A 19,388-nucleotide genomic window follows, 5' to 3' on the forward strand; every position below is an offset into this window, starting at 1 on the left:
CCCCCCCCCCCTTTGGCAGCAATGACTTCAACCAGACGCTTCCTTTTGCTGCAGATCAGTCTGGCACATTGATCAGGACTAATCTTGGCCCATTCTTCTCTACAAAACTGCTGTGGTTCAGTCGGATTCCTGGGATGTCTAGCATGAATCGCTGTCTTTAGGTCATGCCACAGTATCTCAATGGGGTTCAAGTCTGGACTCGGCCACTCCAGCACGTGTATTTTGTTGTTCTGAAACCATTCTGAAGTTGAATTACTTCTGTGTTTTGGATCATTGTGTTGTTGCAGCATCCATCCTCTTTTTAGCTTCAACTGTCAGACAGATGACCTCAGGTTTTCCTGCAAAACATCCTGATAAACTTTTGAATTCATTCTACCGGGGAGGTGCTCCCTGGTGTTATATCGCGCACCCCTCCCGGCCCGAGTTGGGGGGTCGCGCCTCCTGCCCCTTGGTCTGTCTCTGGCCCTGTCCGCCTCTCTGGGACCGCGGCAGCTGCCGCTGCCCTTCTGTCGGTGGGGTCGTTGGCGGTGCCTCCTGGGGCCTGGGGCGGGGCTTGTTGTCCCCCGCCAGTGGGGTGGATATCCCCTGGTCTCTGGCGCTTGGTGTGGTGCCTGTCCAGGGTGCGGGCTGGGTGCTCGGGCGACAAGGTGGGTGGATGCGAAGGCGTTGGGGGTGGTCTGTCGCGGGGGTTGATTGGGGCAACTGGCGGACAGGGGCCACCCCTGCGGGAGCCTGCCTCTTAATTCATGCACTCCTCACTTTGCACTGTAAATATCTTTCACCCTGGCACCTACATTGTTAGGGCCTCCGCCCCTTCTTCCTGAGGCCTTCCTCAGGTGAGGGGAGTTTGGCTGATTACAGGTCAGACGGGTGGAGCGGCCACAGCTGAGAGCGTTTAACATCAGCCAGCTTTAAAAGCCCAGCAGACGCAACACCACGTCGCCCGATCAACTCGTCTGGTTCCACCGTCAGTTGTTTCTCGCATTGCTTTGATACATTCCTTTGATCACCGGCTCACGACTTGTTTTTTCTCTAGCCCCAGGACCTGTTCTCCGCGCGCCCCTTGTCGGATTCCACACCTGCCTCCTTAATAAATAATAAATAATAATACATTTTATTTCTAGAGCGCTTTTCAGATACACAAAGACGCTTCACAAGAGGCATGGAATTACAGTACGATAAAAAGGTTTTAAAAGGATTAAAAACTTAAAAGCACAATAAAAAGAGGTAAAAAAATATGACAGCTAGGGGTTATGGTGGGTAAGATAGAGTGAACAGGTGTGTTTTCAGTCGAGATTTGAAAAGTGATAGAGTAGATATGTTGCGGAGATCAGGGGGTAGGGAGTTCCAGAGCTGGGGGGCGCAATGACTAAAAGCTCTGGAACCAAAGGTGGAGAGGCGGACACGGGGGACGGAGAGGGGGGGAAAAGTGGTAGGGCGAAGTGAACGGGTTGGATTGTTTGGATGGAGAAGATCGCAAAGGTAGGGAGGGGCCAAGGCATGGAGTATTTTGAAGGTGATGATGAGGATTTTGTAATTGATTCTTTGTTTGACGGGAAGCCAGTGAAGTTGACGGAGGATGGGAGTAATGTGGTGTGTTGCGGGGGTTCGTGTGATGAGGCGTGCTGCTGAGTTCTGGAGGAGCTGCAGTTTCTGGAGGGACTTATTAGGGAGACCGAAGAGCAGTGAGTTACAATAATCGAGCCGGGTGGTTATTAGATTACAGACCAGGGTGGAAGCGGTATGGCGGGTGAGAGAAGGGAGGAGGCGAGAAATGTTGCGAAAGTGGAGATAGGCTGATCTGGTGATGCTGTTGATATGTGACCGGAAGGAAAGTGTGCTGTCGAGGATGACACCCAGACTCTTAACCTGAGATGAAGGAGAGATCGGTAAATTGTTGATTGTAATAGAGAACTTATGGACATTAGAGAGTGTTGCGGTGGTACCAACCAAGAGGACTTCTGTTTTGGAGCTGTTAAGTAGGAGGAAGTTGGAGGAGAACCAGGAGTTAATGTCATCTAAGCAGAGGGTGAGGGAGGAAGGTGGGAGGGAGGCGGTTGGTTTTGAGGATATGTAGAGCTGGGTGTCATCCGCGTAACAGTGAAAGTGAATGTTGTGTTTACGGAAAGTGGAACCGAGGGGTAGAATGTAGATGATGAAGAGAAGCGGCCCCAGGACCGAGCCCTGGGGCACGCCAGAGGAGACAGGGAGGGAACTGGATTGATGGGGGCCAAGTTTGACGAATTGTGTGCGGTTGGACAGGTAGGAAGTGAACCAGGAAAGGGGTGTGTGGGTGATACCAATGGAGGAGAGTCGGTCGAGAAGGATTGTATGGGAAATTGTGTCGAAGGCGGCAGTGAGGTCGAGGAAGACGAGAATTGATAATAAACCGGAGTCGGATGCTGTGAGGAGGTCGTTTGTAATTCTAAGTAGGGCTGTTTCGGTGCTATGGAGGGGGCGGAAACCGGATTGAAAGTGCTCGTAAATGTCATTGGTAATTAGGTGGTTATGAAGTTGGGATGCAACAGTTTTTTCAAGAATTTTGGAAATGAAAGGTAGGTTGGAGATTGGGCGGAGGTTATTGAAGTTGGTTGGATCCAGGTTAGGTTTCTTTAGAATGGGTGTGATGGAAGCAGTTTTGAGGGATGGAGGGACTACACCGGATGTAAGTGAAGAGTGAATGATGGTGGTGATGAGGGGGGCTATTGAGGGAAGACAAGTTTTTATGAGGGCGGTGGGAAGAGGATCAAGGTGACAGGTAGTGGATTTGGATTTGGTGATGATGTCAGAGATAGCCGGGATTGAAGGAAGGATAAATGAAGAGAGGGTGCTAATGAGGGGAACATGAAAGGGAACAGGGTCAGTCCCAGAAACTGCAGCTCCGGAGTGGGTCAGGGATTGGTGAATGTCAGTGATTTTCGTGGAGAAGAATGTCAGGATGGCTTCACAAAAATTAGCAGAAAATATGTGACGAGGGAGTGGATCGGGAGGCTTAGTGAGTTTGGCTAGAAGTGAGTACAGGCCTTTAGAGTTGTGTTGATTAGCTGAGATGAGACTGGAATAGTAAGTTGATTTGGCTGCTTTGATTTGGTCCTTGTATAAACTGAGTTGTGCACAGTACATTTCTTTGTGTATTGATAGTCCAGTTTTCTTGTACAGGCGTTCGAGCTGACGGTTTCGTGACTTAAACAGGCGGAGAGCAGGGGTGAACCAGGGCGCGGATTGGGTGAAAGAAACAGAACGGGTTTTTAGGGGGGCGTGGTAGTTCAGGAGTGAGTGGAGATGGGTATTGTAGTGGGACACTAAATCGGCAGGTGAAATGGTGGAGTTTGTGGGAGGGAGGTTGTCAATGTCACAAGAGAGTGCTTGGGTGTTAATGGTCTCGGTCTTGCGAAATGAAATTGATCTGGGGAGGATAATTTTTGAATAGGGGATCTTGAGACTGAAAGTAACTAGGGAGTGGTCAGAGTATAGTAATGGGTGGGGGGTGCAGTCAGAAGGGGTGGAGCCAGAGCAGCAAACCAAGTCCAAAATGTGTCCTTTGTTGTGAGTGGGAAAGTTGATGCATTGTGTTAAACCGAGGCTGTCAAGGCAAGAGATGAAATCTTTTGTGAAGGGATTATTTTGATTGTCAAGATGAATGTTGAAGTCGCCAAGGATGATAATAGTTTGACAGAGGGAAAAAAGATGGATGACCAGTTGTGAAAAATCAAGTAGAAAATCCTTGTTAGGTTTAGGCGGCCGGTATATAGTGGTAATTGTTGTGGGAGAACGACCAGGCAAGAGTGAGGCGGAGTATTCAAAAGATGTGAGAATGGGGCTATCAGGTACAGGTAGCAACCTCCAGTTATCACGGTAGATGGATGTAATACCGCCACCACGACCAAAGTTACGTGGTTGACACGTGTAGGTGAATCCAGGTGGAGTAGACTGATTCAGTGGGGTGAAATCCTTGGGCTGCTGCCATGTTTCGGTTAGACAGAGAATATCCAGTTTATGGTCACTTATGAGGTCATGAATAAGATGGTCTTTATTTGAGAGAGAGCGAATGTTGAGCAAGCCGAATTTAATACTGGTATCAGTGTGCTTATGAGGAAGGATCGGAGGCATTAATTTAATATGGGATCGGTTGTTGATGTTTGCTCTTTTGTGGGTAGGATGGGCACGCGTGGGTCTTACACTAATAATGGTTGGAATTGGAAAAACAAAAGTGTGGGAGTGTAATGGCGAAAAGTTCCAGGTGGGGGAGCTAGGGCCAGCTCCTTCCGAGCTCCCTCGCCTCACGCCGGCTCAGCCACCCCGAAAAGAGCAGGCTACAACAACACTTCTTCCTTGATGTCGCTAATAAATCATTGCTCATCACAAGCCCTGTTAGTCTGCACCGGGATCCTTTCCTTCTCGCGCTCCCTAACATACATACTCATTCATTCCTTTGGGGAGAGTCGGTACTGGGGCCATACAGTCCTGGCCCTGCTCCCCCTTGATTTTAACGCATCATGCAACATGGTTGTGGGATGGATGGGACCTGTTGGGTGGGTGGGGGGGTGATTTTTTCCCTGTGTCATTTTTTTTGCCATGTGGCATTTTTTTTTGCCAAATGGCAAAATGGATTTTGCAATGTGGCATTTTTTTGCCATTTGGCAAAATGGATTTTGACATGTGGCATTCAAATGTATGTTCAAAAATCACAGCCACAAGTTTTTCTTCCATTTAAAATAATGGAAAATTTGGACGTGCATAGCCGTCAATGGCAAAGCCTGAGTTGGGTGACAGTTGAATGTCAATGTGCTGTAATGTAAAGTGTATGGACAAAAATCACAGCCACACGTTTTTTCGCTATTTAATATGAATGGAAAATGTGGACATGCATAGCTATCAACGGCATGGACGTGCATGGCCTGAAAAACTTCCATACAAGCCCAAAACATGCCACATACCCCCCCAAAAAATGCAACCCAAAATCCATTTTGCCACATGGCAAAAAAATGCCACATGGCAAAAAAAAAAAAAATACCATATGGCAAAAAAATACCACACGGCAAAGTCAATACATAGCAAAAAAAATGCCACATGGAAAATCAATTTTGCCACATGGCAAAAAAAAATGCCACATGGCAAAAAATAAAAAATGCCACATGGCAAAAAAATGCCACGTGGCAGAATCAATTTTGCCATATGGCAAAAAAAATGCCACATGGCAGAAAAAGGCAAAATCCATTTTGCCACTTGGCAAAAAAAAAGCCACATGGCAAAATCCATTTTGCCACATGGCAAAAAAAATGCCACTTGGAAAAAAAAATCCACATGGCAAAATCCATCATGCCGCATGTCAAAAAATGCTACATGGCAAAATAAAAATGCCACATGGCAAAATCAATGTTGCCACATGGGAAAAAAATACCATATGGCAAAATCAATTTTGCCACATGGCAACAAAAAATGCCACACGGCAAAATCAATACATGGCAAAAAAAATGCCACATGGCAGAATCAATTTTGCCATATGGCAAAAAAAAATGCCACATGGCAGAAAAAGGCAAAATCCATTTTGCCACTTGGCAAAAAAAAAGCCACATGGCAAAAAAATGCCACTTGGAAAAAAAAATCCACATGGCAAAATCCATCATGCCACATGTCAAAAAATCAATTTTGCCATATGGCAAAAAAAAATGCCACATGGCAAAATTAATTTTATCATATGGCAAAAAAATGCCACATGGCAAATACCACTTTTGGTTCTCAGCCGTGCTGGATTTAGACTGTTGAGTCCAGAAAGGAAATCATCTTTTGGTTCCCTCAAATAGGTAAGACACGTTTGCATTGTAGCCATATTATTATTTGTTGTTGATGTTAAGCTGCTGCTGCGCAGAGCATAGTTGGATATTTGTGTGCAATTTATTTTAGTGTTGTGTAGAGGACATTTTTCGTTTTAGATTATCTCTTTTAGTGGACATGCACCTACGATGACAATTTCAGTCTTCCCCATGATTTCTAAGTGGTAGGGTGTTCAAATAATTATTTTTTTCACTGTATGCTACACAGAAACACTCACGTGGAGTCAATAGGGCTGCCGTCCATGAGCGTGGCATTGTAGTGGTATTTGACAAAGTCGCCCTTCTTGGTCAGCTTGTCGCAAGCGTCCGGCTTGCTCGTGACTGTGACCGCAGCACTGTCCGACGGGTTGTGGAAGTCGATGATGTGCACGTCGAACACCAGCACGGCCGAGCCGGGGATCTTCGAGCCGGTGCCCTCCTCGCCGTAGGCCAGATGGGGCGGGATGGTGACGGTTCGTCTCTCGCCCATGCACACGCCGATAAGACCCTCGTCCATGCCAGCGATGAGGTAGCCGCGACCCACGTAGGTGTCGTATGTGCGGTTACGAGAATAGCTGCATTGGGAAGTTAAAGAGATTGCTTGAGAGATGAAAATACACCACAGGGAGTCAAAGTGGCATTTTCGTGGGCTAATTTTGCAATTTTTGTAAACCAAGTAAGTAATGGAAAAAAGTGATGAGCTAAAGAAAAACCATATACTTCATTACTATTGACGTGTCACTTCGTCATTCTTTGCGTAACGGCTTATCAGTGGGGGCCGAGCTTTATTTAGTAATAACCGAAGATGGCACACGCTCATGTCGGATTTAAACTTGGATTTGCTTATGATTGGATTAACTAGGAAAGCTGTACCGCCCAGGAAGGATTGTCTCAGGAGTGATTTGTTTGAGGATTCAAGGTAAATATGATATTTTCGTACCACGCATGCGTGATTGAAGCTTTTATTCACAGGAATTTACGTCTTTGTTTACACATGGAGGCGGCTAATTTTCGTAACTGACTAGCCTCATAGTTTACTTTTAATCAAGAATCGAGACTGTTTTACGCCCATATCTATGAAGAATTCTGGGATTTCAGCTAGAGACGTCATTTTCAAAGTATCGGAATCGGCAAAAAAATATCGGACGTGACTTTTTTAATTAAATCATTTTCTAAGTGTATTTAACGATACAAACATAATATGTCATCCAGTCTTTAGTTTAGGCTTTAAGTAGGGTTATCAAATTTATCCCAATAGCAGCAGTAATTAATTTTTTAAAAATTGTATCACGTTAAAATATTTAACGCAATTGATGCATGCACTGCACGACCCACCCTCGCATTGTTGCATTCAATCTGTAATGACGCCGTTTTACCCATATAGAGAGATTAATGGCAGCGTCCATCAAGTAGGGTGAACTCTGGTAGCCTTTGGAGCCTTTTTTTAATTGGCTAAAGCCTTACGATCTCTCTCTCTATGATTAGAAATAACATGGGAAGCAATGTGGGGAAGCAAGGTAGCTATTGATCTTTGTCTTAGCACCTTCAGTTAGTCCCCAACGCAGAGAAGATATATCAATTGGTAGCACTACGCACAGTCATGGGTGCACTTCCCATCATGCATTTGGGCAGAAGTTAAATGCCTGAATTATCATTTACTGAAAGCTCATAAAAATCCACTAGATGGCAATATTTAGTCACAATATACAAAGTCACATCTGTCCTTTAAGAATTACAAGTCTTTCTATCCGTGGATCCCTCTCACAGAAAGAATGTTAATAATGTAAATGCCATCTTGAGGATTTATTGTCATGATAAATAAATACAGTACTTATGTACTGTATGTTGAATGTATATATTCGTCCGAGTTTTATTCATTTTTTTCTTAATGCATTGCCAAAATGTATATGAGCGGGAAAAATTATCGGGAATGATTGGAATTTAATCGGGAGCAAAAAAAAGCAATCGAATCGGGAAATATCGGGATCGGCAGATACTCAAACTAAAACGATCGGGATCGGATCGGGAGCAAAAAAATATGATCGGAACAACCCTAGAACTGACGACATGTTGGGAAAGCTAACGAGTGACACGCTGGAATTTCGGCAACGGGACCGGTGACGTCACGCACTGCGACGTAACAAGAATGGCGACCTATCACTTTATTATATACAAATTTTATTAAAATGAAAACATTAAGAGGGGTTTTAATATCAAATTATTATAACTCATACTAACATCTATCTTTTAAGAATTACTTGTCTTAAAAATAGAGGATCCCTTTAACATTAATTCAACTGTTATAAATGTAGTGAACCGAGGTTTAACCCCTTCTCTTCAATTTTTATTTGTATTTTATTTATGTAGTCTTAAAGCAGCAGAAGGAAGGCTCCATTCTTATTTATTTATGTTTTTGTCTGACTAAGTTTTTTCAGTTATATTTACTATATTTAGTCAGATAATGTTGGCATGTTCATTTTTTGTATTCCTGGATAGGTAAGACCTTATAAACAAATTTGTATTTATTCACTATGTTAATATAATTTATGATGAATAATTTAAATTTGCTAATAAAATCCAGACATTTACTCTGGAGGTTTTGAAAATGTTTCTTCAGTAGTTTTTGAAAAAATAGGTTTGAATCAAACGGTGTATCGCCTGAACTAAATACACATGAAAGTACAGGTTGTTTTTTTTTGCATTGATCATTTGGCCTATCAATTAATTAGGTTCATATTCTTGAAAAATTTTGCCCTGACCCCCGTTCCCCCAATCTGTTTGGTCTTATTAGTGTCCTGTCCACAGCAAAAAGTGTACACGCAGGTTATGCTGTTATATGGTCACTACCAATATTGAGAACAAACCTACGCCCTTGAATTAGGACATTTATGTCAGAAAATATCCTGACTAATTGTCCAAAATAATGCTTTTGTGATGTGAGAGAGCATTTTCCCCATACATATTAATTATTTTGGCCAAATTCCTCTTTTTGGGCCATCAGGCAACTTTTTTTGTAACCCATAAGCTTCCAATGACTATTAGAGAAATGCTGCCATCTTGAGACTGTCACAGATATTACAACTCTCCGATTTTTCCACACCTGGAGTCGAAGAAGGTTCCGTCAAGGAGGCTGCCGTTGTAGTGGTAGCGCACAAAGTCTCCTTCCACCGATTTACGCGGGCACGACTCAGGCACCTTCTGGTTGGTGATGGTGATGCCGTCGCTGGGGTTGTGCAGATCCAGCAGGACAACGTCAAAGACCAGGGATGCCTGACCAGGAATGTCGCTACCTGAAGGACAACATCTTGGATGTTATTTTAAACATAATTTCACAGACTCCACCATCAGTTGACAAGACAGCTCCCAGAGATATTGCGCCACGCCTGCCCATAGGGGGCAGACCCAGGCAGAATTTTAAGTTGGCTTTCACTGTGATTAACTCAAACACACGCTGCGTTCTAAAGCCGGATTTAGGTGGAAACAGGACGAAGGTTTTACTGCATACAAGCAGGCAGGAGCGTCTCCAGTAATTTGTTCGAGGATTCAAGGGAATTATTATATGAACTAGCACCCTGTATGCACTTTGAAGCATTGGGGAGAAAAAAAATCATTGCATATACTGTAGTTGGTGTAACTTTGGCTTGAAATATTTACGTAAACTGAATGATAACTATACCTGTTTTTTTTGCTTTTAACCAAGAATCTAAACTGTTTTACGTTCATATCTATAGAAATTGCATGATTTAAGCATTTATTTACAAGAATATTCAACTTAAAAAACTATTTGTTTCGTTACGGCCACCATGCTGGATTACACAATATGTAACTTTTGCTTGAAATATTTATGTAAACTGAACGATAACTACCTGTTTTTTTTTGCTTTTAACCAAGAATCTAAACTGTTTTACGTTCATATCTATAGAAATTGCATGATTTAAGCATTTATTTACAAGAATATTCAACTTAAAAAACTATTTGTTTCGTTACGGCTGCCATGCTGGATTACACAATATGTAACTTTTGCTTGAAATATTTATGTAAAATGAACGATAATCTAGACTGTTTTACGTTCATATTTCTAGAAATTCCGCAATTTAAGCAATTATTTACAAGAATTTTCCACTTAAAAAGCTCTTTGTTTTGTGACGGCCACCATGTTGTATTACACAGTACCATAACTTTGGGTTGAAATATTTACATAAATGAACGATAACTGCCCATTTTTTTTTTTTTAACCAAGAATCTAGACTGTTTTACGTTCATATCGATATAAATTCCGCGATTTACGCACTTATTTTGAAGAATTTTCAACCTAAAAAGCTCTTTTTCATGAGGGCCGCCATGTTGGATTTTGTAAGTTGCTATTTCTGGCAAAAACTTATATGATATGTTAAATATTGCTATTGATCCTGAAAATATAGGCGATTATCTCTACATTTGGTGATTTTTGTGCATCTAGCATAAAATCTGAAAATTTTATAAACAAGTTTTGTTATACTCATATAAAAAATAATCAGGATTTTATTAGGGAACGACTTTGAATTTTTTGATGCCGCTGCTCATGGAGACTCATATATGCCAAAGGGAGGTGCCTGTTTTGGTTTTAGGTCCCAAATGGCTTTGGTTTTGAAAATATTTGAATTTTGAGTCTTTTAAAATAGGCCCCTTACAGATCAGCCCCGAGCCCCATGTCCCGTCAACTGATAGTGAAGTCTATGATAATTTTAAGGAGAAGCATTTGCTTTGGTTTTTTGGGGCTTATAGCTCACCGTCTCCATTCTCGCCATAACCGAGCGAAGGTGGCATGGTGATGATGCGCCTCTCGCCCACGCACATTCCTAGCAGGCCCTGATCCATGCCGGCGATCAGCCAGCCGATGCCCACGTAGGTGTCGTACGTCCGCATTCGGGTGTGGCTGGAGAACACCACATGTTACGTTTTTGACAACAGAAAAGCTAATATTTACTAATAGTATTTGTCATCAAATTTTGGGGGGTAAAATGTGAAAAAAACCTTTACATGTTGCACAGTTTTGAATTAAATTTTGTGAAAATGCATATTAAAGGGAACCACAGACAGAAAGGCTTGTAGTTCCTAAAAAATAAAAGTTAGTATGAGTTATAATAGAAACTGAAAGGTGGAACCTGAAAGGAAAACGCAACTGAAAAGAAAGTGCGGCTGGCTTGACCACAGAATTAGAAAACGTGGCTCCCTTCAGACGGCAAGCAGACAACAATAACATAGGTATTGCATAAAAGGGTTTATTAAACACACAAAAAAACATGCTATCGCGAAAAGGGAGACATAAAAAAGGCAGTAGGTCGGGATCAATTAAAAACAAAAACAAAAAAACCTGAGGAAACACCGTGGTGAGAGGCAGATGAATGGAAAAAACAAGGCAATGATGCAACTAGCAACGAAGGGATTTACAAACTGTCAAAAGGTAGCAAGTATAGAGCTGTCCCGACTAGTCGACGTTGTCGACGTCATCGGTGACGTAAATGCGTCGACGGGCAAAACATACCGTCGACGGGTAATGACAGGTTTAAAAAAAAAAAATTACATGCGGATAAAGTTTAGAATGGCGGGCGCTCGCGATGCAAGCGGTTGTTACTGGCACCCACAAGGGGGCCGCTGTTATTTTAATGTGACCGGCATTGTCAGATTGAGCAAAGAGGAAGAAAGTGGGCGAGCGAGAGAGAGGGAGCGAGATTGGTGAGTTGGGAAAGCGCGCGGGTAGCGCGGAGTTCAGTTGCTGCATCCCCCACGTTTAGGTTTTGGTCAATAAAAGTATCCATAAAGAGCCATCCGACGCCTCTCGGTGTTTTTATGCACGCCGCCGCCTTCCTGAGGAGGAAATCGGACGAACCGACGACAACGAGCCAAGTGAATCGCCGGTGTTCTGACAAATTTTGCAACCCATCAAAAATTGCTACCTTGCGGTTTTGCGCATGAGCGTAATATTAAAACTGGCCGCGAATGCGGCGATTCCAAAGTAAACACTACAAACTTTCTTGAATGAAAGGAATATTTACTTAGGTTTGATCATGTAAAGACATGTACAAAAGTTCTCAGACACATCCTACCATGTTAGCTGCACACAGCAACTGCAACCCGCGCTCTCACTGTTAACGACTTCGCCGTCTCGTTAAGTCTTAATTTACGCCATTTTCGTGTTGCACATGTATGTTTATGATGTATCTAGTTTAGTTAGCACCTTTGAATAACATTGTGAGTCCTACTGAATGTAAAAGAGGGCTTTTTCAGCGCCACAAAAGCATTGGGAGCAAAATTTTATAAGGGAGCAAATTTTGACAGAACACCCGGTTCACTCCTCACTACGGCGAGGAGTTGAAAACACCGCCAATTACCAAAAAGAATTGGATCCAGGTACGACGTTGGGAACTCATTCCACATCTTTGTAACAAAACAATCTGATCAGCAGCAGAATGTGACAAAATCATGCCAGTCGTTAAACTAGCTTCGGTTGCTAGGTAGCACAGCTATTCTCCCAGTCCAGCCCAACCGCGTCATCACACCCAGCATTGCGCGTCTAAAACATGGCGCCCTCTGTAGGTCAGAAAAATGTACTGAAGATTATTCATTCATTCATTTTCTAAGCCGCTTATCCTCACGAAGGTTGCAGAGGTGACAATTGTGGCTTATTAGAGCCTACAAGTTTTTAAGTCCGAGGTTCCCTTTAAAGTACAGGAATTTACACTAAAGTACAGGAATTTACACATCCTTTTCCTAGATTTTGTTTTCAAAGATCACTATTTGTAGCAGTGCTCTAAAATGAAACAAGTCACATTTTCTGGGGCTAAATCAACCACTACTAGTACTTTCCTTGCAAAAATAAATTTGCTACATTGAGTGAGAAGAAAAAATATTACAAAAAAAAAACATTTTAACTCTGATCAAGGAAAGTTGCATATTCGAGGAAAAAAAAACATTTATATTTTACAGTAGTATGAAAAAGTACCTGAACCTTTTGGAATTTCTCACATTTCTGCATAAAATCACCATCAAATGTGATCTGATCTTTGTCAAAATCACACAGATGAAAAAAGTGTCTGCTTTAACTAAAACCACCCAAACATTTAGAGGTTTTCAAATTTTAATGAGGATAGTATGCAAACAATTAGAGAAGGGGGGAAAATAAGTAAGTGAACCATCACATTTAATATTTTATGGCCCCCGCTTTGGCAGCAATAACTTCAACCAGACACTTCCGTAGCTGCAGATCAGTCCGGTACATCGATCAGGACTAATCTTGGCTCATTCTTCTCTACAAAACTGCTGTAGTTCAGTCAGATTCCTGGGATGTCTGGCGTGAATCGCTGTCTTTAGGTCATGCCACAGCATCTCAATGGGGTTCAAGTCTGGACTTTGACTTGGCCGCTTCAGAAAGTGTATTTTGTTCTTGTGAAAGTTTATTTACTTCTGTGTTTTGGATCATTGTTTTGTTGCAGCATCAATCCTCTTTTTAGCTTCAACTGTCTGACAGACTGCCTCTGGTTTTCCTGCAAAACATCCTGATAAACTTTTGAATTCATTCTTTCATTAATGATTGCAAGTTGTCCAGGCTCAAAGGCAGCAAAACAGCCCCAAATCATGATGCTCAATCCACCATGATTCACAGTGGGGATGAGGTGCTGATGTTGGTGAGCTGTTCCATTTTTTTCCTCCACACATGACGTTGTGTGTTACTCCCAAACAATTCAACTTTGGTTTTATAAGTCCACAAAATATTTTGCCAAAACGTCTGTGGAGTGTCCAAGTGCCTTTTTGTGAACATTAAACGAGCATCAATCTTTTTTTAGACAGTGGTGGCTTCCTCCGTGGAGTCCTCACATGCACACCATTCTTGTCCATAGTTTTACATATAGTTGATGTGTGCACATACTGTAGATATTGGACTGTGCCAGTGATTTCTGAAAGTCTTTAGCAGACACTCTAGGGTTCTTTTTTTTTTTCCAGCTCTTTGAGTATTCTGTACTGAACTCTTGGCATCATCTTTGGTGGATGGCCACTCCTTGGGAGAGAAGCAACGGTGCCAAACTCTCTCCATTTGTAGACAACTTCTCTGACTGTCGATTGATGAACATCCAGACTTTTAGAGATGGTTTTGTATCCTTTCCCAGCTTTATACAAATCAACAATCCTTGTTCACAGGTGGTCAGACAGCTCTTTTGAGCGAGCCATGATGCACATCAGACAATGCTTCTCATCAAGACAATTCTTACCAGGTGTGCGTTTTATAGTGGGCAGGGCAGGTTTATACCACTCATCAGTGATTGGGCACACACCTGACTTAAATTGTTTGGTAAAATTTGGTTTCAATTGCACTTTAAGTTTCCTTGGGCAGAGTGTTCACTTACTTAATTTTCCCCCTTCTGTCATTGTTTGCATGCTATCCTCATCAAAATATGAAAACCTATAGATGTTTGGGTGGTTTTAGTTTCAGCAGACACTGTTTTTTCATCTGTGTGATTTCGACATGATTTCGACAAAGGTCAGATCACATTTTATGGTGATTTTATGCAGAAATGTGAGAAATTCCGAAAGCTTCAGATACGTTTTCATACCACCACCAGATAACACATTATCTTTAAAAGTGACGAAGAATTTTGTGTTTGAATATATCATTCCAGGGTAAATAATGATGCTTTTTAGGGCAAATGTAGATTTAGGACATGTACCTGGAGTCAAACAGCGTCCCGTCGAGCAGCGTGCCGTTGTAATGGTAGCGCACATAGTCGGACACCATCACCTTGCGGGAGCAGACGGTGGGGGTGTGGTATGTATTGATCTGCACGCCGTCCTCAGGGTTCCACACGTCCAGCAGCAGCACGTCAAAATGGAGGATGGCATCCGCTGGGATGATGTCACCTGAAAAGCATGCAGACATGATTTTGAACCTTAATTACCAACTACAATTACTGTCAATAAACACTTTGTAAAGGTTTGAGAAGCGCTGCAATGTTAATCTCAATATCGAACTCACCGTATCCTTTCTTCCCGTAGGCGAGTTGCGGTGGAATTTTGACCAGTCGTCTTTCGTTGACACACATGCCCACCAGAGCTTTGTCCATGCCTTGGATCAGCTGCCCCTTGCCCACAAACACATTGTAGGTGCTGCCGCGATCGTAACTGCAACATAAGGGGACGTTCAGGCCAGGTTAAGTGTCGTTCGAAATAAGTGAATTGGACTTAAATCCATTTTCACTACAGTTCATTTTAGTAAATGGACCGAATTTCCTATTTGAGCCACTTGAAGAAGACTTGAGGAAAGATTCATACCAACTGGAAACTTCAGAAATAGCAATAGAATTTACTTTAGCATTCATATTGCGAGTTTATTTGGAACCGAATGGATTCAGGTGATATTTGCATTCACACATAATGCCTAACTCTCTTTAGTTCACTTTGTGTTCACATTAGGCTAACTGCTCCCACAGGTTTTAAGCACACTTGGTAACGCTTCAATTTTGTTCGATTTTAGTGACGCCGGTGGACAAAAGTGGTAGTTTTTTGCCTTCAGGAAGACTGCGTTTCCCATGAGGACCAATGCACACCTGCACAGTGTCGTAAAATCATCAACCAATCAATAATTAATCTTCCGTTCGCCTGCAGATGGATTAAAACAACATTTCTGTTTCCAGCGGCTGTATGAAGAATGAATAGTAGTAAGTTAATGAATCCAGTTGAGGCTAAACAATAGCATATGATGGTTAGCACCCGTGTGGCTTCGTATGGTAAAAAAAATTGATTCAGTTGGTTTTAGAGTTCGTACTGAGTATAATTAAAATTGGAGTCCCTTTTCAAAGCTATGTGAACCAGAACCACTTTGTGTTCAAATTAGGGCTGTCAAAAGTATCGCGTTAACGGGCAGTAATTAATTTTTAAAAATTAATCATGTTAAAATATTTGACGCATTTAACGCACATGCCCCGCTCAAACTGATTAAAATGACAGCACAGTGTCATGTCCAATTGTTACTTGTGTTTCTTAGTGTTTTGTCACCCTCTGCTGGCGCTTGGGTGCGACTGATTTTATGGGTTTCAGCGCCATGACCATTGTGTAATTATTGACATCAACAATGGTGAGCGACTAGTTCATTTTTTGATTGAAAATTTTACAAATTTTATTAAAAAGAAAACATTAAGAGGGGTTTTAATATAACATTTCTATAACTTGTACTATCATTTATCTTTTAAGAACTACAAGCCTTTCTATCCATGGATTGCTTTAAGAGAATGTTAATAATGTTAATGCCATCTTGTTGATTTATTGTCTTAATAAACAAATACAGTACTTATGTACAGTATGTTGAATGTATATATCCGCCTTGTTTCTTATCTTTCCATTCCAACAATAGAAAAATGTGGCATATTTTAGAGATGGTTTGAATTGCGATTAATTCCGATTAATTTTTAAGCTGTGATTAACTTGATTAAAAATTTTAATCGTTTGACAGCCTTAGTTCAAATTAGGGAAATCAAATTCATATCAAATCAAAGCAAGGGCATAGGTTTGGGGTCATTGGTAGGGGACGATATAACAGCATAACCTCCATTTACACTTTTTGTTAGGGACAGGACAAACAAATTGAGTGAACAGGGTCAGGGCTACATTTCTCACGAATATGAACCTAATTAATTGATAGGTTAAATGATCAATGCAAAATACATTTGTATTTACTTATACTAACTTTCATATATATTGGTTCAGGTGATACACCGTTCGATTCAAGCCTTTTGTACAGCCCAAAATAGTGCGTTTCCTTTTTGCACTGTCCGACAGGCAGCTAACAATGAATGCACTTCCATAAACGACAAGGCTTGGTCTTTTCTTGTTTTATGGGAAGAGACTCGTCTCAATATTGTGAAACTACAACACAAAAAACATACACATATTCAACACTCGATATACAGCAAACTGCACAATACACTTATATACACAACTATTATATGGATAGCACACTTGCTTGAGCTACCAGCCTTAAGCATTTGCTGGCTTCTATAACACAACAACATATGAAGTTCTGTACATATGACCCTTCACCACAGAAGTAAACATATATTGCGCATCCATATGTTATACCGTAATTTACCCACCCACCAAATTTGGCACGAAAACGGCATTTGTCCATAGATAAGCCACACTGGACTATAAGCCCCAGCTGTCCTCACTGTATTATGGGATATTTACACCCCAAAAAATATTAACTGGTAACATTTTATTTGACAGCAGCATCATACGACTGTCATAAGACCAAATGAACCACCAAGCTTTGAACCAATTGGCTGCAAAGCTTCATTGCTTCAAAAAGCTTCATTTGGCCAGCACTGCTCCCTGGGGGGGAGACAGTCAACCTCTGCTGCCACCTGCGTCAACACTGTTGTTGTCCAACATGCCTCCTAGCATGCATTGCAGCACTACATATGTAAATTAAATCAAAATTCATGTCCTGTGCTAATCATTTCTTCAGTTAATGTTCCAGTTGTTTCATTAATTGCTTTATTTGACAGTGGCGCCATAAGACTGTCATTAGACAATCATAATTATGACATGACACTGCCAATGGGCATTTATGAATGCTTATAACAAATATCATTTAGGGTTATCCGGCAAATTATCTCACTTTTGAATGGATGTAAATGGAGTTGGTGACATAATTTGCCGGATTACACTTAATGACATAAGCATCCAGTAATGCCCATGATAGTATCATGTCATAATTGTGACGGTCATATGACAGTGTTATGACGCTGCTGTCAAATAAAGTGTTGCCTATTAACCCAAATAAATAAAAAAAATAAGCCGCACTGGACTATAAGCCGCAGGATTCAAAATGAAGGAAAAAAAATAGTGGCTTATAGTCTGAAAATTACGGTAGTTAACATAAAATACTAACAGACATATATTTCAGAGGCATAAACGTAACAGAAAGCATTCATTCACGAGTGTCAATGCTACCGATTGACACCGCACTGTGTAAGTGAATGAGATTATGAGCCAAACTGTGAGACAAAAATAGATGCAGCGAATTATTCTGACCGGCAGGTGGCAGCAATGCTCCGCAAATGGTCAATTGATTTCCCATACTGGTGTGTATAGCCAGCACACCTTTATTTTCAAAAACTACTAGAGAACCATTTTGAAAACTTCCAGAATAAATGTCTGGATTTTATTAACAAATTTAAATAGCAATATTTGAACATAACTTAAATTATATAACATACACAATAAACAGAATAAACCGTTAATAAACACTTAACCATCCAGAAATGCAAAAAACTAAACATTTGCCACTCAACATTGTCAATATGAAATTAACAGAAATAACAAAAATAAACAAAAATGGAGCCTTCCTTCAGGTAAAACAATACTGTTTTTGTCCACAAGCACAGCCAAACTCAACAAAAACATGAAAGCTCCTTTGGGCTGCTTGAAGACCACAGAAATAAAATAAAAATGAAAAGGTAAACCTCGGTTCAATACATTTCTCACAGATTATTTAATGTTAACAGTGGAAAACAATTACAGGAGGACACCTCTCTAAGCAGCCAACTCGAGTTTTGCAGATTAATTCAATTCAATTCAATTCAATTTGTATAGCCCTCAATCACAACAGAGGTCTCAAACGGCTTTACAGAGGCAATATGATACAAAATTAGAAATGAAGCAACAAAGATGAATAGATACAGTTCAAGTCCTGGGTATCCCCTATCCTTAAGACCCTCCATGCCGGCAAGGAAAACTCCAAAAACTCCAGAGTCAATTGGGAGATTAGCAAATTCACAGTTTAATGTTATACTAACTCTGATGCAGGTTGGACTTTCAGTAGCAAAATTAGTGGTTTGTTCCCCACCTCCACCTTTTCACATTATCTACAGTGGCTGCTGCTGGCCGAAAAAAAAAACTTCTAATGTCCCTCCTTTTTTAAGGGGGGGGAGGCGGCGACATGTTGTATTTCTGTCAGGGCTGTGAGTGCATGTGTGTGTGTGTATGTGTTGGAGTAAGTCATCAGCCAATCAAATGTGCATTTAAGGGAAAAAAATGGACTATCAATTTCAGCAAGTGAAAAGGGACAAATGTGAGTCTGAACATAATGAAAATAATTCACTTGATAGGGTCTATTCTATCCTTACAACATACGGGAAGACAATCTAAATCACCCATACAACTGAATTCATTCTGTAATGCAGATAAGGTTGCTTAAAAGTGGGTGGGGACAATTGGAGCATCCTGAAAAGTTGGTGGAGTTATGTGATTTCCCTACCGTCCCTATGCAAACATACACCCTTGCATCAAAGGATTACAAAGGAAATTAAATTAGTGTCATCTTCCGCAGAAGATTTGATCAAAAAGACAAATTTCTTTCTCATCCAATTAAGACCTGAATGGACCTTAGTCGTTACTGGGTAAAGTGAACATGAACCACTTTCAGCACACTAAATAAAGACTTCTTTGGATAGTAATAACAAGAACTCAATTCAGTTTAGTGTTCACACTAAGAATTCAATTCAACGGGGCCTTTGAGTTCTGGTCAATTTAACCTGAACCACT

At 41.3% G+C, this 19,388-nt stretch overlaps 1 protein-coding gene across 1 annotated transcript in view; it reads right to left on the minus strand.

Moving 5' to 3' along the window:
- Window positions 1–19,388, minus strand: part of fkbp9 (FKBP prolyl isomerase 9) — a 39,220-nt gene that overhangs the window by 19,399 nt on the left and 433 nt on the right. The window contains exons 2-6 of the mRNA XM_057828184.1: window positions 14,821–14,966; window positions 14,516–14,705; window positions 10,583–10,728; window positions 8,914–9,103; window positions 6,053–6,388 (exon numbers count right to left, since the gene is read on the minus strand). Coding sequence (XP_057684167.1) covers window positions 6,053–6,388; window positions 8,914–9,103; window positions 10,583–10,728; window positions 14,516–14,705; window positions 14,821–14,966 — 1,008 coding nt within the window. The remainder of the gene's footprint in view (window positions 1–6,052; window positions 6,389–8,913; window positions 9,104–10,582; window positions 10,729–14,515; window positions 14,706–14,820; window positions 14,967–19,388) is intronic.

Source organism: Corythoichthys intestinalis, chromosome 22 (genome assembly GCF_030265065.1).
Source record: "Corythoichthys intestinalis isolate RoL2023-P3 chromosome 22, ASM3026506v1, whole genome shotgun sequence".
NCBI lineage: Eukaryota > Metazoa > Chordata > Actinopteri > Syngnathiformes > Syngnathidae > Corythoichthys > Corythoichthys intestinalis.